A 27,339-nucleotide genomic window follows, 5' to 3' on the forward strand; every position below is an offset into this window, starting at 1 on the left:
TAGCATCAAATGCTTCACAGCCTATGAAGTATTTGAAATGTTGTAATGTAGAAAACGTGGCAGTTAATTTTCACGTAGCAAGTAGCCACAAGCAGCTATGTGATAATGAATATATGTTCTAAGTGTTGGTTAAGGAACAAATGTTGGCCAAGATACCAGGAAGAACTCCCTCGCTTCTCTTCTGCAAATAGTATTTTTCAGTTGGGAGGTCTCATCTGAATGATAGCACCTCTGACAGTGCAGTTATCCCTCAGTACTTAAGTGCTAGCCTTGATTACATGTTCAAGTGTCTTGAGTGGAATTTGAAATTCTGCCCTTCTGACTCTGAGGTGGGAAGCTACCAGTAAGTCAATGCTAGCATTGTAGATTCATTTAACCGGGAAAGTGTATTGCTCAACACATTCAAAATTTTAAATTGAAGGATAGAATTTTAATTTAGAAGTGCTTGATGAACTGGATGTAAAATAGGGAATAGAACTGATCAACACAATGATAAAACATTTAAGAATTTGAAATGGTTTACTTGACAAGGAAAGAAATCCTGACTTTATTTTCATTTGAACTTTACTGCTGACATAACTTTTATATCTTAAGTACTAGAATTCAAATTTGCATTACGAAGAACATAATTTCAAGGAAGTCTTGCTGGGTTTGTCAGGACTTTGGTGAGACCACATATGGAATGCAGTTTTGGTCCCACAAGATCAATTTCTGCAGAGAGTAGTGTTCCAGTGGAGAGATTGAGTAAAATGGGCCTACACTCTCGAGTTTAGAAGACAGAGTTGTGATCTAATTGAAACATAAGATGTGGAGAGGCATTTCCCCTCGCTGGAGAGTCTAGAATTGGGGCCATCATCTAAAGATAAGGGTCAGCCATTTAGGACTCAAACAAAGAAATTTCTTCACTCAGAGGGTTGGCAAATCTTTGGAATTCTATAACCCAGGGGGCTGTGCATGCTGTGTCGTTAAGTATATTCAAAGCTGAGACGAACAGATTCTTGGAATCCAAAGGAATCAGGAATGAGAGGATCAGGCAGGAAAGTGAAGTTGAGATTGAAGATCAGCAACATTCTTACTGAATAGGGCATTCTTGAGGGGCCGTATGGCCTATTTTTACTATTTGTGCTCTTATGAATCTGTTTCATCACTTTTTCAGGCAGTGCATTTCAATTATACCCTACTTTGATGTGGCCACAAAACTACACCATCAAAACTTTCAGTGAACAGCTTTCACGTTAGCAAGAATCACCCCCCCTCCATTTAAAGTAAATGTTTAGTTATCAAACCATCTTCACTCTGTGCTGGTGACCTGCTACACACAGACTTGTGAGCATTTTTGTAACAGGTCAGGAACTCTCAAAAGCACGATCTCTGTGTTGTTAAGTGACCCTTGTCAGAAATGACAACTTTGCACCAGTTCAAGGAAAGAGCTTTGTCTGGGTAAGTATTCAGGCCATTCACAACTGAAGTTGCCACAAACATTTTATTACCAAAAGGCATTTTAACAATGGTCAATATAAATGCAACAATGTATTTCAACTGGAATGAAGTATATGAAAATGTAATATTTTGCATTTTAGAGATATACAAATACAAACCATTAGAACATGGTCATTAATACAAATGGATAGAAACTAAAACACGTGCTTCCTTTACTAACAATGTCAAAGTGGCGGTTACTTCCAGCTTAATCTTGAGTTACCATTTTAATGAGTCTATTGTTATCAGGTAGTACATAAACAATAAAGAACTTAAATTCATTTGGTGCCCTTCACACTCCCTTTCAAGGAGACGAGAAGTTATGCTATAATTATACAAAGCTTTGGTTAGGCCTCATCTGGAGTACAGTGTTCAGTTCTGGTCACTGCACCTCAAAGAATATAATGGCTTTAGAGAGGTTTCAGCAGATTCACCAGAATGATTCAGAGATAAAACGGTTAAATTATGAGGATGGGTTTGAGACTTGTATTCGAGCATAGAAGAATAAGGGGTGATCTAATTGAAGTGGCTAAGATGATGAAAGGATGTAATGGGGTAGAGAGCAACTATTTCCTCTTGTGGGATGGTCCAAAGTGGCATAACCTTAAAATTAGAGCTAAGCGATGTCAGTTAACACTGCCTCACACAAAAAGTAGCGGAAATCCGGAGCACAAAAAAATTGTTGAAATTAGATCAGTTGAAAAATTAAAAAAAAGAGATAATTTTTGTTACGAAGTATATTAAAGTATACAGAACTAAGGCAAGTAAATTGAGTTAAGACAAGGCCAGCCTTGCTCTAACTGAACCGCAGAACAGGCTTGAAATGTTGAACGGCCTATTTCTGTTCCTATCTATATCCCACAGACATCACAAAGGGTTTTACAGCAATGAACTGAACTTCAAAAGTAATTATGTCTTAACATTGGGAAGTGAAAGTCATTTTGCAGGCAGCAATTTGACCCCAAAACAGCAATGAGATAATGACAATGCAATGTTGGTTAAAAGATAGATATCAGCAGACACCAGGGAATGTTCATTGCTCTTATTCAAGAGAGTCCCATGGAATCTCAAGTGCACTCAAAGGGGAAAGACGCAGGTCTCAATTCAACATCTTATCCAAAAGATGGCATCCCCAACAGAGCAGCATTCACTCAGTACAGCACTGAAGTGACAGCCTAAATTATGTACTTAAGTCTCTGGAGTGAGGCTTGAACCCAAAGCCTTCTCACTTGGAGGCAAGAATTTTACCAATGAGCTAAAGCTGACATTGACTGGCTGTTTACACAGCAGCAGGTTTGTGTGCACAAAGTGCAGTGGCTTTTTGGACAGTTCGTAGGATCTCCACATGAACTCAATTTTTGCTAGGAAGGGATAGAGGAAGGTACACTAGCTGCTCAATCACCTAATAACTGGGTTCCAAGTGGCGCAGGCCTAGGAGAATGCCCAGAGTCTTGTAGAACCTCTGGAGGAACAATTTTTAAGAATCAGCAGTTCATTCTTTTGTTCTTCGTGGGTTGGCAAATCTATTGTAAAAAGGTATTGCCCGCCCCCATCCTTGCTACCCAGTGCAGTGTACAAGGGACAATGAAAAAGAGTGACATTAAGTCCTGAACCTAGATAAACTAATGGGAAGGTCTCCTATCATTCATCCATTTAAGAATTCTTACATTTTCAGCACAAATTATGTATTTTTCTTCCTGAGCAGGAAGGACAGGTAAATGAGTGAAGAACTGGTAGAACTACTATGTCTGAACCAATTTTGTTGACTCCCATTTTACTTGGAATATAGGTTCAATTTTTACAAAACAGGCTGCATTCACTTGAATTATCCATTCCTCACAACTGTGCTAGAAATCAGTTGTCATCCTGACAAACTATATTTGAAGCCTTTATATCTTTATCCCAAGCCATTATACAATATAAACTAATCCAACAGACTGTGTACTGAACGGACATTATGAAGTGTCATTCGTTGATAGTCACTATAGTATTAAGTGAATTTACTCAGCTGAGTAAATACATGTCTTACAACAGCTTTGGAAAAGAAAACTGACATTGGTTTCTGGTGAGAAACTGATCAACTGGCATTTGGCATTTAAGTTTTCATATAAGCCAAATGACAAAGCAATGTAATTAACAAATGAATTGCGCCATGTACTTGAGATACTTCATGTATCAAATTTCAGCAGTATAATTTTCCTGCGTGAAGGTTTAAATATACAAAGAACGGCGCCAAACATGTCAAGATGTAACAGTATGGTAGTCGTTCCTATGTGACCGTCTTGCTGATGTTCGAGAAGCCAACACCTATACAAGTCATTAATACTTTCTCTCCGCCTTTCTGTTCTTCCAAGGGCTTGGCTTCAATTTTGAACATGATTTGGAAGAAGCTTTTCAAATGGCGCAGAAATTCAATCCTTTAAAAAAAATAAAAAGTTACACATTTTTGGGGTCTGCAGTCATACTACTGTTTCACTACGGCACTCGTGAAATATTTAGCAGAAATCATACATAATGCACTTTCGGGGCGAATATTTTCTATGACAGTGTTGGGAGCTTTACATTCTTCTCAGGCCTACACACCAAATAAGAGAAACCACAGAGGAACCAAGTTCAACATTAAAACAAAAAAAAATGTAAAATCCCTTCAATTTTCCCATTACTTTTTAAAAATTAACTACCCCAGAAAGTTAATTTGCTCGTGAAAGGCTGCATTCATTCAACTCGACAGAAGTGGCTATCAAAAGGTGTAATGAGTGCATTTTGTAGCAAATGGCCATAAACACTCCTCACTAACCGACAGAACTGTATCAGACTCATCTAGGTGTCCGTGGTCTGGAAAGACAAAGTCACTATGATAAGCCTAATTTTTGACATGCACTAATTTTAAAAAGCAGCGCAGAGATGTTCCAATAGCAGCAACATGTCAAAGCAACAATAAAGCAGAAACACAGTACTGTAAAACAAAAATAATGCTGTATACGTGAAGTAATAGATTTCCCCACTTCAAATCGACAACTCAAACTAAAATCAAATCATCTGTGCAAGGACAAAGGAAATGCTGTAGAGAAATCCTGCAAAAAATGGTCCATCAGCATCCAAAACAGGTAAAGCCCCATCTTTAAAACTGATGATAGAAAGCAGAACCCACCCACTTTGTCAGCCTGAGCAAAACAATCAGGGTTGGGGAAGAAAGAGGAGAAAAACAAATCTACATAGTAATGCTGTAAAGGTGCTAAAATAAAAGCGGTATCTCAAAACTTGATCTGCTTTGTATTGGTTTCAAAATGAGATGGTGGCCTAAATCTAATATTTCTGAGGATTGTGGACAGGCTCCGTTATTGAGACGGACTCAATTCTGAAATCAAGGGCAAAATGAAGTCACTAAATATTGTAATCCACTCTCTTCCAACCCCTTAAACAAAAACTTACTGAATTGCCCATTACTGCAGGAACTCTCAACTAGGAGTCCACAACTCCCTATGGGTTTCCAAGACATTTCAAGGGGACCCTCAAAAAATAAACACCACAAAGTAAAATTGGTGTTTCATATCAATGATCAGGCCTAGAATGTTGCTGCCGCCAGGTGACTCTCCGAGGAACTGCAGCTATAAAGATCTTTAATTAAGTCCCCAAGTGTTCATTGCCCTGAGTCACATAGGGGTAGAAAACAAATTCAGTTGGCAGCTTATATGATTTGGTCTGGCGAACAAGAAAAAGCAGATTAAACTGTCACTTACCCTCACCCATTTATATTGTTTCTCAATGTCACACCTGATCATTTCTATCTCGACTGCAAAATGTCCTCAACAGAACATCAGAATTTGTAGTCATGGGGTGGTGAAAATCTCTTACTGACAACAGTTCAATCTCCCAAAAGAGGAAGAGCTTCCAATCATTTAAAATCAAGATTAAATATGTGATACTTTGCGCAGCTGCATAGAACATGTTGAGGGAAATGAAGAAGTTGATCCTTCTAGGAACTGTGACAAAGCGACCAACAGACTCAAGAGCTGCCCAGTGCAATGCTGCAGCAGCACTGGAGAGGAGCAACTGAAAAATGGTTCCAGTAAATCAGTGTCAATAAACAAACACAGATATGGATTCCAAACTCTATCCCTGACAGAGACACTCTACTGTACTGACAGAACCAAAGGTTGTAGGCACCCAAATGTGTTAAAATGTTGTCTGGGAGTTTATCGAGTGTACTAGGGCCTATTCCCAGTTCAGAGAACCAGAATGTTCTCACTGGATCAGTGTCCAGGTAATGCCTCCAGTGGTTGTCTTCCCAAGTTTCAGAGTTTACTCTTTACCCATGAGATGGGGCAACTGCTTTCTGAGTGGTGGGTACAGGGCAGATGTGTAATTTGTTGCTTATGCTGAGCAACAATTTTGTCAAGACGTGAAAATCTGAACGAGATATGCAGTGCAACAGCTTCTTCTGCTCCATTTACTAGATCCACAACCAAGTTATGAAATAGATTTTGGATTAAAAAAACAGGAACTCATTTCATGGAGGGAAGACTCTGGGCAAAATCAAACTGTGTTGGAGTATCTGGGAGGAAGAATCAATCCAAGGTGAGGATACCTCTGCAAAATTCCTTGCCCTATTTAAATCCATTTACACAGCTCACTCACCACTAACTAAAACATGAGAAATACACATTCACCCATTCTCAAACATATGTTTGTGTAACCAATTTTTAGTACAGAAAAAGAATCAAGTTGCGTTAGAGGGTCCTTGGAATTTTAATAACATGAGAGGAGCCTCAGAAGCAAAAAGAATAAGAACCTCTGCATTACTGTCTACCTCTGATCCAAAAGAAAGTTACGAAAAAACTTGTTGCCACCTCCACAATGACCAATGGGGCTCAGGATGAAAAGGATTTAAAGTTTCTTTTACACGCACAAAAGACAAATTAAAGGCACCTTTGAGCAAATATAGCATTTAAAAATATTTATTAACTTAAAATGCATCTTCATTTTTCTAATCCAGGGTTACTTCAATGCTGAACTATTGTGTCTGAATGCTAAATCAATATTTACACAAAATGACAATGAGTATGAATTCTATCAATGATTAATGCTGAGGTACAAAATGCATTTTTACACAAATGGACCTTTGCTTTTATTTAATTTGGATATGTTCTGGGATTAAGCCAACTCATTTTACTGGGCAATCATTTACTCTGTGCTACCACAAAAAAAATTGTCCTAACATGAAACCTCAAACACAGCATGTTTTCACAATTTTACTGGGTTAGGAGGGATCACAGAATACTGCAGTATAGGAACCGGCCATTCAGCCCACTGCATCTGTGCTGACTCGTTGAAAAACCCATCCAAGTAGTTAATGCAGCCCTTGCTCTTTCCATACAGCCTTGTCAAATCTTGCCTTTTCAAATATTTACCTAATTCCCTTTAGAAAGGTCACATTTAGTCTGCTTCCATCACTCTTACAGGCAGTGCACCCAAGATCACAACTTGCTGCAAAATAAAACTAATGCCCTCTGGGTTCCTTTATCATACCATAATTGTCAGGCACAACTTTGTTTTATGAACCTTTGCTGGAATCATAAAACTCTGGCCTAGATCTTCCAATCAGCACTGCCCGCAAAGTTCTTACGAACCAATGCTAATGCCCATTTCTTCTGGGATCTTCCGATCCCAGCTGAAGGAGAAGTGGGCAGTGCAGTGTCTCCTCGGTAAGGCCCGCAGATCATAGTAGAGTCTAGGGGTAGGAGAGGACACGCCCCCTTTTTAATGATACTAGCTGCCGTATTCAGGTAAGTTTTCAAAGGTACAGTTTTTAAATAAATTACTGCGGGCGAGCACATGGCCGAGTGAGTGAGCCAGGTAGACAAGTGAGGAGGATAGGCGGGTGAAAGTGGATAGACAGCTGAGGTGAGTCTGGTTGGGAGGGGGGGGGGGGGGGGTTAGTCAGGTGGTCAGGAAGGGGGTTAGTCAGGTCTAGTTGGTAATTGGAGTTGGGCAGCATAACTGGGGCAGGGTAGGGAGAGAATGAGAGAAACGTAACAAAGAAAAGGTAAATAGAAGAAAAGCAAATACATCACACTCTGAGCAGTGAGACCCCATAATTTTACAACCCTGATCTAGGAGGTGGACAAACAATCAGACTCATTCTTCTTTCAATGTTTTATTTCATTTTCTCAGTTTTACTCAAGTCCAATCGAGAATTACTACCTACATAAAAGCTGGAAAACAATGCTTGCCTGATATTGTTATCTCCAAACTCCACAAAGAAGTGAGAGGTGAAGAATACTCCAAGTTCAACAGTCTTGTGATGGCACTGCCACTCTTCAGTTATCACAGTACTGTACCTCTTGAAGAAACAGCACCGGTACCGTGATAACTGAAAAAGGACAGTTCAGAAATCGGACCTTCATATCTCCAGTTGCGGGAACATTTTGAAAACTACTAAATGAAACATTTTAAACCAATACATCAATAACAAAAAAAACCAAAGAAATCTGATCTTTTTTGCACCAAGTTCACTTCCACGTCATGCTTACACAATGAGAGGTTTTCGCTTACGTGTATGGGGACAGTGGACCAATCTGAACTTTCGAAACATCCTGCTGTCCAAGGGCCATGTATAGTAGAGCCAAGCTCTGATTTATCGAATCTACACAACCACCCTGTACAAACAAAATTAGAAAATAAAGCAAGTTACAAAAGACCAACACTTCCTTAAATGAAAAGTTAAAATCAAAGTGCCGCACAAAAATGTTAGGTTCTAGTCTATGGAGAAAATACACCATGTTAAAATGAAGTAAATTCTACTGAGGCACCAATCAGACTGGCTCTCCTCCCTGGTTCTGTATAGTTACATGGGTGGCAGCAGCTATACAATGCAATAATCAGGGCTGCCACTCCACTGCAGTACCTAGGGAGTGCTGCACTGCCAGAGATGCCGTCATTCAGTTGAGGCGTTAAACTAAGGCCTTCTCAGCTGCATGGCACTATTCAAAGAGGAGCAGGGGAGCTCATTCTGATGTCCTACCCAATAATTTTCCCTCAACTAGCTTACTGAACAGAATTTTTGACACAGCATCCAAGTTGAGGTTAAATTCTGTTAAAAATTTTGAAGGATTACTACCAATTAGTTTCTATCCTAAGACCAAGATGAGCCAATCTAATGTGTTTGACTTGTAGGTATTTGTTTTCTTAAGAATAGTGTAGTTTTTATGCATTACATTGACTAGTAATCCAGAGGCTAGGCTAATGATGTGGGGGCATGGGTTCAAATCCCACCATGGCACCTGGGGGAACATAAATTCAGTAAATAAATCTGGAATATAAAGCTAGTCTCAGTAATTGTGACCATACCAACTATCATCAATTATAGGATAGAAACCTCGTACAGAAGCTGGTCAAATATCACACAAAGCAGATTAGCAGAAGGCAGCCCAGAAATTAGAGCTGTGCCGGCCAGTACAATGGCAAGCAAAGTTTAATACATACCAATGTAACGTATCACACATTGGAAGGAAAAGTAACAAACACAAACTCTATGAAGGCTTTGAAACAGCTAAGGGTGAATTTGAAATAGATCTGTGAATTTAATACACTAAGTGCCTAACATGCCTAATCAATCCAAACCAGCAATCAAAGTCAATAGAATACTGAATCACATAGCCAAAAAAGTGGAAAACTAGTCTGGGGAAATATGATGAAACTGCACAGGCTCTAATCAGACTGCACCTCAAGTACTGCATCCACTTTGAGTCACTGAAACATAAGGCACCAATGAGTATTTTCATTTAGAAGATAGGTTCCAAACGGCCCCAGTTTAACCTGCATTGGGCTCATTGATCTTAGTCAGAATGCAGTCAGGATGCTACAATTCATCTCAGTGGCCCATGGTTAATGAGAGAAAAGACAGGCTTCTTGTATCTAAATATTATCCAGTTAACCATGATCAAAAGTATATTTAGACTTTCATCAAGAAACGGATCAAGGTCAGTTCTGATGCCATGACCCTATCAGCCCTCCACCAAGTGGTCCACCAGTCTGCTTGCACTCTCCAGTGTGGTTCAGTCATTAAAAATGCCTAGGTGAGAGAAGCAGCAGAAGGAAGGCAGAACCAATGAAATGTCACCCCAGCAGGAAAGGAAGGGAGAACAAAAAAAAATGGAGAAAGGGGAAAGAAATTTGACAAAATCAGGTTTCTCCAGTATAGATAAGTAATTGAAGTGATTTTGTGCTGGCAGGTAACCGTTGCATATTAACTAGAACAGTTTGACGTATTGCCCTTCAGTGGATGCTTCAGAACAAGGGGACATTGTCAACTCTTGCTCCCACGTGAGAAAGCATTCAAAAGGAAACTTGCATTACACACATGCAGTACACAGTGGGAATACTTGAATTAGTCAAAAAAGGATTTCACACATGCAGTTTAGCTATTAACCAATTAAAACAAGAATAATAAATAGCAACCAATTTGCCCAGTTTAGAAGTGACCATCAAACTACTGAATTGTCATAAAAAGCCAACTACTGTCCTTTAAGGAAGGGAACCTGCTATTACCCAGTCTAGTCTATACAAGACTCCAGTCCCATACTATCATGATGAGTATTAACTGCCCTTTGAAGTGACCTAGCAAGTCCACAAAACACTAATAACTGCAGTGATTCAAAGAGACCCACCACCTTCTCAGGGCAACTAAGGATGGGTAATAAATGCCAACTTTGCCAAAAATGCACACAGCCCAAGAACAAATGGGAAAATAAAGCAACACACTACAGCCAGGATGTTCCCCTCGGCGATTTGGGGGCGGGGCCCACTCGCCGAGGGGAAAGTGAGGCGGAATGACGTTGGGAGGAACCCCTGACGTCATCCCAGTCCATTTAAATCACAGGAAGGCAGGCGGACAGCGAAATCAGCTGACCACCCGCCAACCTGCCAATTGATAGGATAATAAACCTTGTTAAAGACCCTGCCCATCCAAGCATAAGGCTGGTGGGCAGGCCAGGAGCCCCAGCAGGCTCCAGATTATTCAGGAAACTACATCCACTGGCGGGATTAAGTTTCATGTCCATTTTTTTAAAATTTAATCAACTTTATGTGTTTCTTATTAACATGTCCCATCTCATGTGACATTGTCACATGAGGGGGACATGTTAATAATTTTAATATTTCCCTATTTTTTGACTTTTCTTATCTGTCAATAAACTCCCGGAGGCAGCACTTTGCCTCAGGGAGCAGTGCACATGCACGCGAAAGAGCGCACTTTGACAGATGGGGAATCCCTCCACCTCCTGCTGGGTGGGCCTTAATTGGCCTGCCCACTCAAAATGGCAGCCAGCCCAGTTTCGGCGGTGGAGTTCGGCTGCCCGTCCGCCACCAAGCCGGTGGGGCCCACCCACCATCCGAGGGCAAAATTCTGCCCTATGTCTTTCTTTAAAAAGCAGATAAAATCCAATAATCTATGCTATCAAACAAAACAAATTGAAACAAATTCAGCCTCAGCCTGGGAGCAACATGCTCTTTTTGAAAAACAATTTAGCTCATAGAAGAATTGCCTATTGGAAATATTTTCTTCATAAAGGAAATGAATTAATTATTTGATATAGCTCTTATGAATGCGCGGTTTTATAAAACTGTGTTTTGGGACTGTCTCTTTAACTATAGGTCAAATGGAGGAATGAAGAGAGTCGTGTGATCTGCGTCGAATTCTGCCCGACAACAAACCTGAATGGCTTGGTTACCATCAAGGGAGGGGCAGGTTGAGACTGGGAGCAAGGTGCAAAATGAGTTTCTTTGGACGAGAGAGAGAGAGAGAGAGAGGTCTCAAAGACAAAAAGCTGCAGCTGGTGTGGTCAGCAGAGAGAAGGCAGCTATGAGCCCTTGACGAGCTACCAGGCAGGACACAGGAGAAAAGACAGTCGCTGGTTAAAGAGACGCATCTCCTGGCAATTTAAAGACTCTGGAAGATTTGCTCTGGCAAAACCGGGAAGAGAAATTGTCAAAGCGGGTCGTACTGCTGATAGTCAGTTCTGGCATTCTCCAAAAATTGAGGAAAGCCTTTCAATGGTCACTCGACATTATGACTTGGCAAAGCAGGGAGATGTGAACCCTTTGGGAGATGCGAGTGACTAGATTGTTTCCTATAAAGATTGTGAAACTGTGGAGAGCACGCTGTAATGTATAAACGGCATGTGTAGTTTAGAGTATTAGCTGCATACTAGGAAATATTTAGTCAATTTTGCTTTTAATTCATTTGTTACAGTAAAAGTCTTAAAATTTGAAATTTTGTCATGCAATTCCTTCGGTCACTGGGAATTCAAATATTGTTTTAAAAGTTATCAATTTCTATGGGGATCCTAATAGCCCAGTTTCCCCCCCACCCAACAGTCCTATAACAGGAACTCTGAATTTTCTACCATTAAGATCACAAAATAGTTTAGCAGTTACTTACTCTGTAAACTTCTTCTAAAAGCAGCTTTGCACAGTTCTGGCCAAGGTCTTCTGGTAGGACTGGTGACCCTTGACCCTGAGGGTTTGAAGCTAGCTCAGCGCTGAGAAATATTCCATTTGTTGTTTCTGCAACTAAGGAGAGGCCAAACCCTGGGGACCTAAAGCATAAGCACTTTATTAAAAAAAACTCTCACCCGAGTCAGAGGTTTTAAATCTCACTCCCACACTTCAGTGTTATAGAACTTTCTCCCAGGATATTTCATAGTGCAAGTAGTAAACTGAGCTTAGAGGAGATGAGAGTCCTTGAATTCTCACTAGATGGTTCAGCTAATGTCATTTTGAAATTTATTTAAAAAACATATACATTACTTTAAATGTAGACTTATTGTTCTCACATGGTTTAATACTTTGTCACTTAGGGAATCAAGTAGCTAATCTTGCATACCAGACAGTGCTCTGTTCTGCTCTTCCACTCAGTCTCTAGGTCAGTTAAGTGACATACACAATGGTGAGCACATCACTGCATCACACAGCATCCAAGGCACTAAGGAACATACATTCTAATCTGTACCACTTCCTATACATAAATACAGTTGATATGATGCAGTTTTATTCTACTTTTGGTTGCTTTAAGTTTATTTTTTCAAATTAATTTATTCTACCAACTACTAAACAACATCTCTTGAGCCACATTAGATAATGAAAACCTTGCAGAGCAATCATGCTGGAGGTTGACATGAGATTTCTATTCAGCAGTTCTAGGCTTGAACCCCAACATGAACATTTAAACTGAATTACACTCCACTAGAAAGAATCATGAGCTCAGGGCCAAGCAAGTTGACAGAAGGCTTTTTGCCCACTAAGTGTCACTATTAAATAGAGAACATACATACGAGCATACAAATTAGGAGGAGTTGGCTCCTCGAGCCTGCTCCACCATTTGAGAACATCAATGTTGATCTGCTTGTGGCTTCAACTCCACTTTCCTGCCCACCCCTTTTAACCTTTGGCTTATTCATCAATCAATTCAGCCTTAAAAATATTCAATGACCCTGCCTCTATTGCTCTCTGGGGAAGAGGACCCATAGACTTAATGACAGAAAAAATGTCTCATCTGTCTTAAGTGGGAGAGGCCCCTTATTTTTAAACTGTGTCCCCGAGTCTCTCCCATCAGGGAAAACACCCTCTCAGGATCCATCCTGCCAAGTTCCCTCAGGATCTTATGTTTCAATAAGATCATCTCTTATTCTACTAAACTTCAACAGATACAGGCCCAGCCTGTCCAGCTTTTCATATATTCTTGATAAGCAAGGGGGTGAAAGGTTATCAGGGGTAGGCAAGAATGTGAAGCTGACGGTAAAATCAGATCAACCATGATATTACTGAATGGTGGCGCAAGCTCGAGGGGCCGACTGGCCTACTCCTGCTCCTAATTCGAATGTTTGTATATTATTTTCTCATAAGATAACCCCTTCATCCTAGGAATCAGTTAAATGAACCTTTTCGGAACTGCTTCTAATGCAATTATATCCTTTATAAGTAAAGAGACCCAAACTGTACTGCACTCCAGTGCAATCTCACCAACATCCTGTACAACTGTAGCAATACATCCCTAGTTTTATATCCCCCTTACAGTAAATGCCAATGTTCCATTTGCCTTCCTAATCATATGCTGTAGCTGCATGCTAACTTTTTGTGAGTCATGTACCAGGGCATCCAGATCCCTCTGCACATTAGCATTCTGCAATCTCTCCCCATTTAAATAATATGCTGCACTTCTATTCTTCCTGCCAAAGTGGATAAGTTCACATTTTCCCACATTATACTCCGCCTGCCATATTCTTACCCACTCACTTAACCTATGTACATCCCTTTGCAGACTTAATTGGCAACCCACAGTATTAAATTTCAACCACAGCACTGCCACATGAAGAAACACCATCAAAACAAAACAGATATGTGGAAAATTGTTTGCTTGAAATTTCAACTGCACTTCTGGTAGTTGTTAATCAGAGCATTTTATCTGGCTTTCTAACATGCACCATATTTCAAAAAAAATGTTGAAACATTTTGATCCATCATTTTCAAACTTAAGTTTAAGTCAAACTCACTTTCCTGAATTTGTTCCTTTCATGTGATCGGTGTAGATGTAGATATCTGGTATGAACTTGTTTAAAATGCTTCTAGCTGAATCAACAATTCTATTGGCTATCTGTGGAGACACCCTGACGGAGTATCTGCAGTTCTCAGTGAAGGAAAGTGACAGAGCAGCAAACAGTGAAACGAGGACAGCAATTTATTAAAAAAAAAAATTTTTTTAAAGAAGTCTTCATCTATTTTGCACAAATAGATCTTCAACAGTGCTTCCAATGTAATGCACAGTTCTATCACTAGGTCATAGGTAAGCAAACTCATGTGTAAATATGTCATACAATGCCAATCTTTCTCATCTTTTTCCTCCCTTTGTGTCTTTCCTGTCTGCTTTGGGTTCCGTGGACTGTTACGAGACAGCCAACCTCAACTCTACCAGCGCTCGTGTAGAATGCATTACAAAGAGATTTCAAGGGCAAATTTACCCCACTCTGGAGATAGCACATAACCTCGGTCTCCTTTTCCGCCTGGGATTACAAAGCTAAGATAAGGAATGCACAATGGTTTTTTTGAATATCTAAGGGAAAAGAGAGGGGGGTGGGAGAATCTGGTATTAAAGCATTTTAATTTCTACCACTGTTTTGGCAATTTCAACTTAACTGTTTTCAGAGAGTGCCACATATTTCACACAGGTTAGAGGGAAAATGAGAATTTCATAGACACTTGACAATAAATTATTTCAGCATCTGCTATTCAATGCTCAAGGGTGTCAGCTTTTACTCAATGGCAGAACTCTCACCCTCTGAGTCAGAGGTTGAGGGTTTATGCCCCACTCCCGAGACTTGAGCATACAATCTAGGCTGATACTCCACTGCAGTACTGTGGAATTTGTGCACTGTTGGAGGCGTCATCTTTTGAAGCAGACATCTGCCCCTCAGATGGGCAAAAAAAGATGACATGCAGGAGAATTCTCTCAGTGTTCTGGCCAATACTTATAAATTTATTACTAAAAAGCAGATTGTTTGGTTATTTATTATGCTGCTGATTGTGGGAGCTTGCTATATGCAAACTAGTAGGCGTATTTATCTAAATTCTCCATTATCTAAATTATCTAAAGCAGCAACTACACTTCAAAGTACATCACTGGATGCATAGCATTTTGGGAAGTTTAGAAAGGCACTGTATAAATGCAAGTTCTTACTTCTCTTTATAACCCAAAGTGTCTGCTCTACCTTTCCAAATGACATCTGCATGCAACTGCACATTTATAAATTGTCATAATTCACATGGTTCAAAACAGCTTCATGCACCCTGAAGGAGCATAATAATGAGGGAGTATTTAGTTCCTGAATACGGAAAAAATATCTATGGGATAACAACTAATTTCTCTCTCCTTCCTCTCCCTCCCAAATCATGTGCTTTTATAAAACACTGCTTGCAAAGAAAGGGAAGAGAATAAAGTTTTAACAAACAGGGTAAACTGCATGTACAAATCTATGGTGCATTCAGAAGGATACGCTACACCTCTGATCCGTTTGATTTTGCCAGGATCGGTTAATTGGACAGGCTTTAAAAACCTCCGCACTGGGCACGAGAAGATAACCTCACCGCCTCCTCCAGGGGCCATGCCCCTTCGGACTACCTATCAAAGCAAGCACAAACCTGTACTTTAATTACAAATAACCTGGGCAATGCAATGGTAATACAGACTATTTTCCATATTCTGGGTCCCTTTGACAGATTAGATAAGGCTGTCATCACATTCAAAGATCAATGTTTCATTTGCAGTTAATGAACTATTTCTACTGGTAATAACACATTGTTTGTTTAGGCAGTTATCAAATTTGGCCTTGCCAAGTGCAGATACACATGCTCTGAGTCAGTCAGATCAAAAGCTGATGCTGCTATGCCAGGCTAAGCAAAGGACTCTTTTTGGATTAATTACCAAGCAGAGTGCTGGTAAGGATAGAACGAACCCCTGTTCAAAGGAGCAAAGTTTGTTACGGAGGGTTGAAGACCAAAGAATCAATAGTGAGGGAAGTCCATTCAAGTATGCTCAGAAGATTGAGTATCCTTTGTTTAAAAGGATACTAGAAGATTCAACCTGGCAAATCACTGGGAGACATTTGGGACTTTAAATACAAGCTAGGTGCCTGCTATGAAAATGCCATAATGCATAAACATGGCATGGAATTTTGCTTGTATTAAGAAGTTTACTAGGGAATATCTTTTCTGTGGTTTAGTGTATTAATTTCCTACCAAGTAATGTTAGTTGATGTTTGTTGCAGTAGAAGTCTTAAAATTTGAAATCCTGTTGTGCGATTTCTGTGTCAGTCACTAGGAAATTTATTTCTCTTTTTACAAGTTAATGGTACAGGAATTGTAACACAGTAGCAACTTATGCCAGTTTATAACTGCCAGGCACAGAGTTAAGTTTGTCACTTCTGCCTCAAAACAAGGCCAGAAATTATTGTTGCCAACCTTGTTAGAATAATTGGGTTAATTGAAAACTTCTCTCCAAACTCATCTTCTAATGTTTCTAAGACAACAACCTGGCATTTACATAACACTTTTAACCTAGTAATACATCCCAGGCCATTTCACAGGGGTATAATCAAATTAAAATTGACACCAAATCAAGGTGACTAAAAGCTTCATCAAAGAAGTAGGTTTTGAGGATGGCCTTAAAGGAGGAGGGGTGGAGAGGCAAAGGTTTAGGGAAAGAATTATAGGGCTTGGGGGCCATTTGACTGAAGGCACAGCCGCCAACTGTGGGACAATGGGAGCAGCTAATGCACAACAGGCCAGAATTGAAGGAACAAGGTTCTTAAGAGGATTGCAAACTGGATGTGGTTACAGAGAAAGGGAGGGGACAGGACCACAGAAGGATCTGAACATGAAAATACTAAAACCAAACACTGGTGGACTGGGAGTCTGTGCAGGTGACCAAGCACAGGTTGTGGTGTGTGAATGACAGTGAGGACAAGGGTACTAGAGTTTTGGATGAGTTCAAATTTATGGAGTATGGAATCTGGGAGACAGACACCAAACTGTGATTAACTGCATGCTTATGATTTTATTCACATCCAGAAGAGGGGGAAAGTTTTGAATCCCATTAGTTTGCTCCAGGTCTAAATTCAAGTCTCAAAGAAGAAAACAAAATGCTTTAGCCCACTTCTGTTATAGCCTTAAAAGATTTTGAAACATACTCAACAATTATGTGGCAAATCAGTTATAATGCTAAAGATTTAAAATAAACTTCTTTTGGGCATTAAAATATTCACACAAAGAACATTCCAAATGATCTTCCAGCATGGCATCAAGTCCATTGGTATGTGTTTTAACAAATTTAAAGTTTCACTAATTTATATGTGAAAATTCCCCAATAAGGTGCTCTGCACATTCCTCTGGCTGAATACTGACCAAAATTACTCAGAACAACAATGTTCATTCACTGCTGTTCAAGTAGTAAGCTAATTCCTTCAGTAAATTTTCATTATTGGTCTAATTTGCTGTCATAGACTGCATAAAGAATTACACCACCATCATGAAAAGGGAAAAGGTATACCTTAAAAATTAGTATGGTGACTTTCTTACCTTGAGTTCAAGCCCTTCGTCATCGATACCAAACCTTTTCATTAGGGGGAGAGCTGTCACTTTAAGAGTATCCACCTGAATAAAACACACAAATTAAAAATATTAAAGTTGATATAAAAGCCAGAATTCATACCAGTGTGAATGATTAGATAATGATGTTTGCTACACCATAGAAGAAAATTCATCTAAATATACCCAAAAAGCTTCCCCCTTTTTAGCTATGGCTACTTCTGAAATAAAAATGAAAAGTTAAATACAATTTTGAAAGATCAGTGAATATTTATTTTCACTATCACTCTATGAGGTACCTTTGCTAAATTTCCTGATTGATGAAATAGCATGCATTTTTCTTTAAACACTCCTGAAAGGTTTTTGGAAAATGTCACCAACTGATGTTATAAGTACTTTTTTTAAAACGAAGATAAAATCAAAACAGAAAGGTAAGTCTTCTGATTACATTTCAAGACAGGATTACAGAGTAACATTTCACCAAGGATCTCAAGCCCTTTAACCATACATCCAGGTTTCAGCATCAGCCACTGAGCTAGTTGACTGTGGATGGTACAGTATCCATCCTGGGGAATTGTGCATGAGGAGTAAGTGGATTGCAATGGGCCCCAGGCTGCATCATCAAGTACCAGGACTTTAAGGCAAAATCTGAGTACAGAAGTGCAGTGGTTAGCTCACTGAACAAGTAACTTAGAGACCTGGACCAATACAGCAGAGAATGTGCGTTCAAATCCCACCACGGCAGTTTCATAATCTGAATTTAGTTTTCGAAACCTGGAAATAAAACCCTGGTATTAAAAGTGACCTTGAAGCTGTCAGATAGTCTGATAAACCCAAATGGGTTACTAAAGTCCTTTGTGCAAGGAAACCTTACTCAGTCTGGCCAAATGTAACTCCAATCCTACAGTAATGGCTTGGTGCTTAACAGCTCTCTAAAGTGGTTTAGCAAGTCATTCAGTTGTATCAAACCACTGCCAGAGTACAAGTGGCAGCCCACCATCACCTTCTCAGGACAACTAGGGATGGACAATAAATGCCAGCCTTGCCAGTGAAAAGAGATGGGAAAATAAATTCAAAGTATAAAAAAATCCACAATACCCAAGCTTTTTTATCAATGAGTCAAATAGGTTTGTTCAAGTACTGAGATATAGTGCCTCAAATTTCTCTATTATCAGTTTAACTGCATCTTACAGAAGGATCTGTTTGATCATTGGTGACACCTCTCAGGGTGGCTTTTAACGGTCTCTTCATAAAAGGAGCTAGGTAGAACAAAGCTTCCAGGTAATAGCCAATGGAGCGCTGAGTGTGGCAGTCATGTTCAATCTTCCCTCCATGTAGAAGACCTGGTTGGTAATACAGTGTAGTACCTGAAAAAACAGAGATCCATCAAAATATCTAATTCAAACATGAAAAAAAAGTTAACAAAGTTCACTCTCAGAGTACCTATACATGGCTACATCAGAGTAGCCATATTTATATCTCCCACTTATATACCACTGAGTTCACAGATTCAACCATATTATCAAGAGAAAGCATCAAGTGTCAGGCACTTACTTATGGAGAGAGAGGGAAGAGAAAAGAGAAAAGAGGAGCAAAGAAATCACTTGCCCACACCCTGCAACTAAATTAAGCTGGAAACTATGCACTTTATCTGTTACAGTTGATTCACTGGCCAGTTTGGTGGGGGTGGGGCAGGGGGGGTGATAGTGATAGTGGGAAAAGTAACAGGAAGACAATAAACAACAACGGGCCATGCTGTTGAACATCTTAATACAATTGATTTGACAGCACAATGTGCTATAAAATTTAGGCTCAAATGCCAGATACAGACGGGCACCTGCACAACCTTCCTTCCTTGGTGATGAATAAGTTATCACCATCCCTCAAAAAGGAGTCAGGGAATAGGTGGGAAACCACTTCTAAATTCACTCAGTTACCCAAAGACCTAGCTGATGCCAGATTGGAGAAATATTCCACTTTAAAAACCCAATAATACTTTTCAGTAACCGAGGCAGGAGATGTTCATCTTTGGGAAAGGGACTTCCTCTTCTCTGCTTGTGCTGCAGAAAATCAGTATCATCCACTCCCAGGTCAGGCATAATATGCAAATGATTCCGAGCAAAACTTAGGTTTCCTTTGTTCTGCCCCCAAAACATGCTTTAAGCCCAAACTCAAAAAAGCAAGCCAATTCCATATGGTCATCCACCTTCCCACACTATCTTTAAGCCTTCAAATGAGGTTGTTAAAAATGTCAGTGATTTGAAAATTTTTAAAAATTGTGAGCTTTCATAAGTAGAAAACATAAAATGTAAATAGCTGGAAATGCTCAGCAGAGGGTGTAGAACAAAAAATCCGGTTTTAGATTCTTCTCAGGGTTAGAAGAAATTACAGATGACAAACATTTGAAAAGGAAGAGAACAAAGGAAAAAACGCACACAGAGGAAACAAGTCAGATTGACTTATGAAGTGAACAGATGGGCGGGCAAGAAGCAGAAGCATTAGCAAGAAACATAATGAGCAAAATAGAAGGCATATACGGGACACAATGCATGAATAGCTAAAGAATGGAAAAGTAACATGAAAAAGTGGCTCAAGTCTTGGCATGCTTTTTCTTCTTTTTTTAAAAATGCTGTTCATTTGCAATATCATCCATTCTTGAGTTCACTTTTTTTTAAATAATTGTGTGCCCAATAGATTTCCTTTCAATTAAACTTGACAAAAGTTAAATTCTACTACTGTTTTGTAAATTTTTTCTACATGTTAATTCTGCAGATGACTACAAGAAAGTTAACTAGTATTTTCTAGGGTTGCAGCACTAAGGTTTTGTAGTTGGTGCTTTGGCTTCATTTCCTTTGAACCCAATCTTACTATTACTTAAAATACATCTGTAGAAAGAAGAGGGATCCTGCAATTTAGGCAGCATCTTGTCACATTATCAGAATGTCTCAAAGAGCTTCACACAGTGAATTTGCACAAGTACAGGCTCATATTCGGATCACTTCAGAAGAAAAGATAGGCAGAGTAAAGTGCAGTCTGCCTCAATAATGATTTATTAAAATTACTAGATTGCATTCAATGCATCTTGACAAAGTGCGAACCAGCAAAGTAAGCACAGCTGTTTGTGCCCAACATAAACAAAACACTTAAAATGCTTTGACCAGCAACTTTGAAATTGGCAATATTACAAATAGACAATAGTTGTCACTTTTGACCGCTATAAGTGAGTATCCATTGTAAGTGGCGGGGACTATATTTTGCTTTATGTTCGCACCAACTGCCAACTAAATTCAGACTGCCCCTCATTCCACATGTAATTCTCATTATAAACATGTCCTTCAATAATTTTAACATGGAAGACTTGGAGAATACAGAATATATAGAATAGATATATATGAAATATACAGAATAGAAAAGTAGAAAAGATTACCCCTCAGCTTTACAAAGTCAATCATTTAAAATAGCTAACATTCCAAAGTAATTACAATAGGTCTTTCAAGTTGTTTGGTGCTAAGTTTTTCCACTGTGCCTAGTTATGAAGTTGCCATTGAATATTGTTGTAGACGTTATTACATTTATATATTACACAGAGGGAGTGAAGACCAAATATAATATTTGGGTGAAAAGGGATCTGGAGGCAGAGATGTAAGGTACCAAGAGAGAAATCAAGCTATATAAACATAATTTAGGCCTTGTTTTATAGTCACAGGGCCAGATTTTGCTGTACTCGGGCATCTAAGTATCTGCTGTTAGTTAATTGTCCCTGCACCCTTCATGTCAAAACAACTTTTCCCACAAAGTTGCTCAAAGCATGTGCTAAGGTTACAGTTAGGGAAACAGGGGATTTGGCCCTGAGCAAAGAGGGTATAGAAAAGGGCATCTCCTTTTCCAATCAGTTTGAAGGATTGAGAAAATAAACAGAAGAAGAAACAAAAGGGAGGGCGAATCAGTGTGCGGATTCAATGTCAAACCAGGTACAGAAAGAGAGGAAAAAAGAAAGATTGAATTGAGAGGGGTGAAAAAAGACAAAGAAATATTAATCTAAAATGACATTTTTGAAACATTCCAAAAAAATTCAAAACCTGAAGGAACGAGACTTGTTGAGGTTCCATACCTGTAACAGATTACTTTTGGTGTCAGAGAGGTTGACAGGCAGTAATTAAAACTTACTAAATAGGAGTACATTGCACTACTAGTGACTTGTCCTAAATATCTGCACCAAGTTTGGTTGCACACATACAGCAACTTCATGACATTTAATATACTTCAATAGTGATGCAGCCAGCTAAAGGCTTTTTGCGAAGCTAACTGCAGAATGGCATAAATTGGACAGTAACTTTCGGATATTCACATTTAACCGCACATCTGCCCTCATTTCAATTTGTTGCGCAATTGGCGTATAAACAATGGCGAGCACAATTAGCATCACTGTTATTTTGAAACAAATTCTGATCCAAATACTCTAACCTTAGTATTATTTGGACAAAAGTTATGGTAGCTTAGAGTAGAATTGAGTGCAGTACAAGTTGATGAGCTGGAAAGCGCAAATGAGGTGCTGCAGTGCCATACGGACAAACAGATGCAATTAGTGTAGCAGGTTTTCATACACAGCGCCCATTATAAATATGGACACATAATTTCAAGTGCATGCAGATATTTAACACTGTTATTAGAAATATGTATAGAATTTGTTGGGATATATTACTTGAATAAAGTACTAAGATCAGAAGGAACATATTGTCTGAATAAGCATTGGGAGCTCAATGGTAACACTCCTGGCCAAGCCAGGCAGCTATGGAATCAACAATTGCCACAAAGTCTAGATTGATGCTCCTTTGCAGTACTGAGGGCATGATGTACTAGAGCAGCTGTCATCTTTAGGATGAGACATTAAGCGTTGCCTCGTACTTACTCTTAGGTGATTGTAAAGAATCCCACGACATTATTTCCAAGAAAAGCCAAGGAGTTTTCCCAGGGTCGCTCAACCAAAAATCATAATAAAAAGGGGTTATCTTATCCTTCCACATTGCACTGCTGTTTGTGGGGTCTTGCTGTGTGCAAATTGGCTGCCTTGTCTTCTACAACTTTGACAATTCTAAAAATATTTAATTAGCTTTAAGGTGGTTTGGGAAGTCATGAAGCTGTGAAAGGCATGATATAAATACAAGGAATATAAATAAGGGGAAAATAGCAATAATAAAACATGTGTTAACAAACCTTTTTATCAGAGGAGTATCAATTCTCAGAACACCAAAGGGCATCAGCATAAATGGTTCACCCGCAAAAGTGCACAATTTAAGAGCTATTATAATTCAGATAATTGATATACAACATTCTTAAAATAATACCTTTGTCAAAGCAGACTGCAGTTTAACACCCAAGCTAAACAGCAACGTGTTGGATTATGGAGGAGGTGATGGTGTAGTGGACTGGTAATCCAGTGACCCAGGGTAATGCTTTGGGGAATCCCGCCATGGCAGATGGTGGAATTTGAATTCAATAAAAATCTGGAATTAAAAGTCTAATGACCATGAAACAGTTGTTGATTGTTGTAAGTATGATGAAAGTATGGTTCACTATCTGGTTTACTAACGTCCTTACCCGGTCTGGCCTACATATGACTCCAGACCCACAGCAATGTGGTTGACAAGGACAATTAGGCAATAAATGCTACACATCCCGTGAATCAATAAAATGTTCTAATGCAGTGAGGGGCAACTGAACCCAAATGCAACATGAAGATAACATGACATCAATTTATGCTTTTATAGCACTTATTACATTTAAAATGTACCTGAAATGCTTCACAGGAGTGTGGGTAGTGAGTGAACGCCAAAACCAGAAAGAGAGCAAGAAAGAAAATTTATATAGTGCCTTTGCCTTTCAACATTCCAAAGTAAGAAAATTTATATAGTGCCTTTGCCTTTCAACATTCCAAAGTACTTCTTGAAGTGCAGTTACTGTAGTGTCATAGGCAAACATGATTGCCAAGTTTAACATGGTAAGGTCCCACAAACAGCAATGAGACAATGACTAGTTAATCTCTCGGTGTTCGCTGAAATAAACATTGGCAGGCACACAAGTAGAACATCTCTGACCTTCGAATAAAGCTATGAGGTTTCTTACATATACATAGTGAGCAAGTGTCCTGTTCAAAAGCTGGCACTTCCTCAGCACTGAACTGAGGTGTCACCCAACAATATATGTTCAAATCTCCAGAGTGGGCTTAAACCTATGAGTTTCAGTTCAAAGAGGGAAGAGTTCTACCAACTTTGACAATAGGGATGAAAGACAGTGCAAGAGGAAGTCAAAGCTTATTAATGGCTCATATTGAAAAAGAGTATTTTTACAAGCAATAAAATTCCAAAAATGTTATTAGCTGAATGCACAAGGATATTGAAATTGTCCTCGTCGCTTGGACAATCCATGTTTACCCATACAATGCCATTCATCTAAGATGGGTACACCAGCTAAAAATAGCAGATACTGCATATTATTTCACATACTCTCAAGATTTGCTGCAAATTTACAAAGTTCTTTTAGCATTTCATAAATGTCATGTTAAAAAGACAAGAGAATAACTTTTTCACTTCTCTAAAGGCACCTGACCCAATTTCAGTGTAAAATTTCCCACATGCTAGCATGAACCCCAAATTGTTCAGGGGGTCTACTAAAGTTGAAGAGCATTACTGCTTAATTACAAGAATCTCACCAGTTTCATTTATTTCAATCCGAGAACCATTTGTTACTTTGTCCAACAGCCGAATGAAGCTTGCTTCAAAATCTGTAAATTTAAGGAAAGGAAGTCATAAAGATACCTAGAAAAGTAAAACACAAGTTGGCAATTGAATTTTCAGCCCAGAAATTTTTATTTGAATCATTCTTCGCTAAATTTGTTTGTAACACACTGTCGGTATTCTTTACAGTGTGCATAGCAGTGTAAGCAGGAAGCTGTGTTTGCTCGGCCTGCTTCCAATGCACATAGTACAAAGACATGCATGTTTAAACTCTTGCACAAGTTGTTATCTACCGGCTTCTGACTGCCAGTGAAATTTTGACTAACTAGGAGAGTACAACAGGCAGCCAACTTCTTTGGTTAGTAAAAACTCAAACATAGATGTCATTTTTTTTTTAAAAAGAGACAGACTTTGTGCCATTATTTCAGCTGGCGCTTGGCAAAGCTAGGGCACAATTTCTAGGAAGTTCTCTAACACCAACACCATCCAATGTCAGAGGCTTTATACTGCACATTTTCAGACTGGTCCACTGTCAAGATTTCCAATAGCCAGTCATAAAGGTGCAGGGTGAATCGAACATTAGATTCAGGTTGTAATGTTGTGCTGAGTGCAGAAGGTTTTCACTTAGACCAGCACAGACTCGCGACGAGTCAAGTGGATGTCAAAACAACTTTACTCTAAACTCAAATGTCATAAAGAGGTTTATTTCATTACCAATATGCTCCAAGAACTAAATACATTTAAGCAAACAGGTTTCAATGTTCCTCCAATGCGTTGTGATACTATAAACCAAATAAATTCCCTCACCATCATAACCAGCCTTTCACCCTGGCAATAGACAATTCAAAATGTCTCCAGACAATTCGTAAACAATTTCAAGCAACAGGCAAGGTCATCACATATCTTTATTTGTTGGGTCACTGGTGCATTAATATCTACAGCAATAGAAATAATGAAGTATTCAGTGCAATAATAACTGTTCTCCTTTAAAGGTAACACAGCAGCTAATTTTCCACATTCAGGTCCCACAAACAACAATGCGATGGCCAGATAATCATGTTGGTTTAGAGATGAATGTTGGCCCACTGCTCTTTCTCAAAATAGTACAGTGGGATGTTTTCAATTCACCTGAGAAGGCAGAGGGGTCCTCAATTTAAACGTATTACCCAAAAGGTGGTACCTCTGGCAACACAGCACCCACTCAGTAATGCACTGGAAGGTCAGCCTCGATTATATGTTCAAGCCTTTGGAGTGAGATGGAACCCAGAATGTTCTGACGCCAAAATTAACATGATGCAACTGAGCCACGGCTGATATTAATACTGACAGCATTTGTTAGTAGCCAGAGGGCACAGATTTAACATAACTGGCAGAAAAAAGGAAAGTTTTTTTGACTGAAAGATGTTATGATCAGGAATCCACTCCCTGAAAGGATGATGGAAACAGATTCAGTACTAATATTTAAGAGGGAATTGGATAAACATTTGAAAATAAAAAAAGTCCTGAGCTTTGAGAAAAGAGCAAGAATGTGGAACAAATTGGGTAGCTCTTTCAAAGAACCAGCACAGGGACAATGGACTGAATGACCACAGCAGAAATGGTAAAGCTGGGCCATTACAGGACATGAGGAGCACTATTGTGGTTCTGGAGGGGCTAACATGAGATCTCACCCCTTATCCATCCTCTACCTTCCATTGCACCAGTTTCCACATTCAACAGATCATCGTCCGCCATTTCCACCACATCCAGCATGGCATCACCACCAGAGATATTATCCTTTCCCCTCTTAGCATTCTGAGGGGGCTGTTCTCTCTGTGCCACTCTGGTCCACTCCTCAGTCACCCAACACCCCCTTTCCCTTCCCAATGCACCTTGCAGAAGATGCAACACCTGCCCTATTAGCTCCCCACTTCCCACTGTCCAAAGCTCTAAACACAACTTCCAGGTTAAATACTGATTTACCTGTACCCTTTTCAATTTAGTATACTGTATTGGCTGCTCACAATGCTATCTCCGCCACATTGGGGAGACCAATCGTAGGCTGTATGACTGTTCTGTGGAGCACCTCTGTTCAGTTCCAGTTGCCTGCCATTTTAATTCTTTGCTCCAATCACACACTGACCTCAGGCTCCTGAAATCATGTGAAACTCAAGTTACACTCAAGAAGCAGCACCTCATCTTTCGATTCGGTGCTTTCAGACTCAACAAAAGATCATAACCTTTGGTCTCTGTTGCTATTTCTTTCAGACTGCAGCTGTTAGTGATTCTGCTATTCCCATTTACACTTCCTCTATACCCATTTTGATTCTTTACTCATCTCATTGCTCTCCAGTATTTCCTCACTTAATGTTGTAGCTATGCTCCTGAAAAGTGCAGTTTTAGATGAAACATTAGGTGAATCGGATTTTCCTATCACAACCATTGTAAAAGCTTTGGGTAATTCAAGAGAGCCTATCCTGTCAGAAAACAAAACCATTAAAACATTTTGCCCTGAAAGTTTAAAAACTGTACATTACTAAATTATGATATTCATAAATGAAATAACTTTTAAAATAAATATAAAATATGCTCCTTTTACTTACCTCTGGCACGCCACCTCTCCCACTCACTGCCTTCTCTGCTACCTGATCTCCGGCTCACTGCCAATCTAGTTCCCCAGCCCTCTCGCTGGCCGCTTCCCTCACCTGAACCCTCACTTTGAGCGAGGGCTTAGGAGATGAGCTGCGATAGGCAGGAAGCAACCTGGAGTGAGAGCAGCTTCGACTTGCAGAGTTGCGGAAGTAAGCCACAAGCTGGAGAGGTGGCCAGCGGGAGACGCTGCTCCAAAATGATACCAATCAGGTCATGCGACCTCAGGTCACATCCAGTGTGAAACTACTTTAATGTAAATCCACAACGCTAAATGTGAATACCATTAAAAATGCATTAAATTGAAATGACGTAAACGAGGCACCTTAAAGCAAGGAATTACTATATCCTTTTGCCTTGC

At 39.5% G+C, this 27,339-nt stretch overlaps 1 protein-coding gene across 2 annotated transcripts in view; it reads right to left on the minus strand.

Annotated features, from left to right (window-relative positions):
- Window positions 1-1,464: 1,464 nt before the first annotated feature.
- rcl1 (RNA terminal phosphate cyclase-like 1) overlaps window positions 1,465-27,339 on the minus strand; it is a 33,238-nt gene continuing 7,363 nt past the window's right edge. Inside the window, exons 2-9 of one of the 2 annotated variants that reach the window (XM_041186810.1) lie at window positions 24,326-24,397; window positions 18,808-18,959; window positions 17,608-17,682; window positions 15,528-15,652; window positions 14,031-14,156; window positions 11,921-12,077; window positions 8,035-8,138; window positions 1,465-3,896 (exon numbers count right to left, since the gene is read on the minus strand). In XM_041186810.1, coding sequence (XP_041042744.1) covers window positions 3,749-3,896; window positions 8,035-8,138; window positions 11,921-12,077; window positions 14,031-14,156; window positions 15,528-15,652; window positions 17,608-17,682; window positions 18,808-18,959; window positions 24,326-24,397 — 959 coding nt within the window. In that variant the 3' untranslated portion in view covers window positions 1,465-3,748. Of the gene's footprint in view, window positions 3,897-8,034; window positions 8,139-11,920; window positions 12,078-14,030; window positions 14,157-15,527; window positions 15,653-17,607; window positions 17,683-18,807; window positions 18,984-24,325; window positions 24,398-27,339 lie in introns of both variants that reach the window. The other variant, XM_041186809.1, reaches the window with a different exon arrangement.

The sequence above is a fragment of the Carcharodon carcharias genome, chromosome 4 (genome assembly GCF_017639515.1).
Source record: "Carcharodon carcharias isolate sCarCar2 chromosome 4, sCarCar2.pri, whole genome shotgun sequence".
Lineage (NCBI taxonomy): Eukaryota > Metazoa > Chordata > Chondrichthyes > Lamniformes > Lamnidae > Carcharodon > Carcharodon carcharias.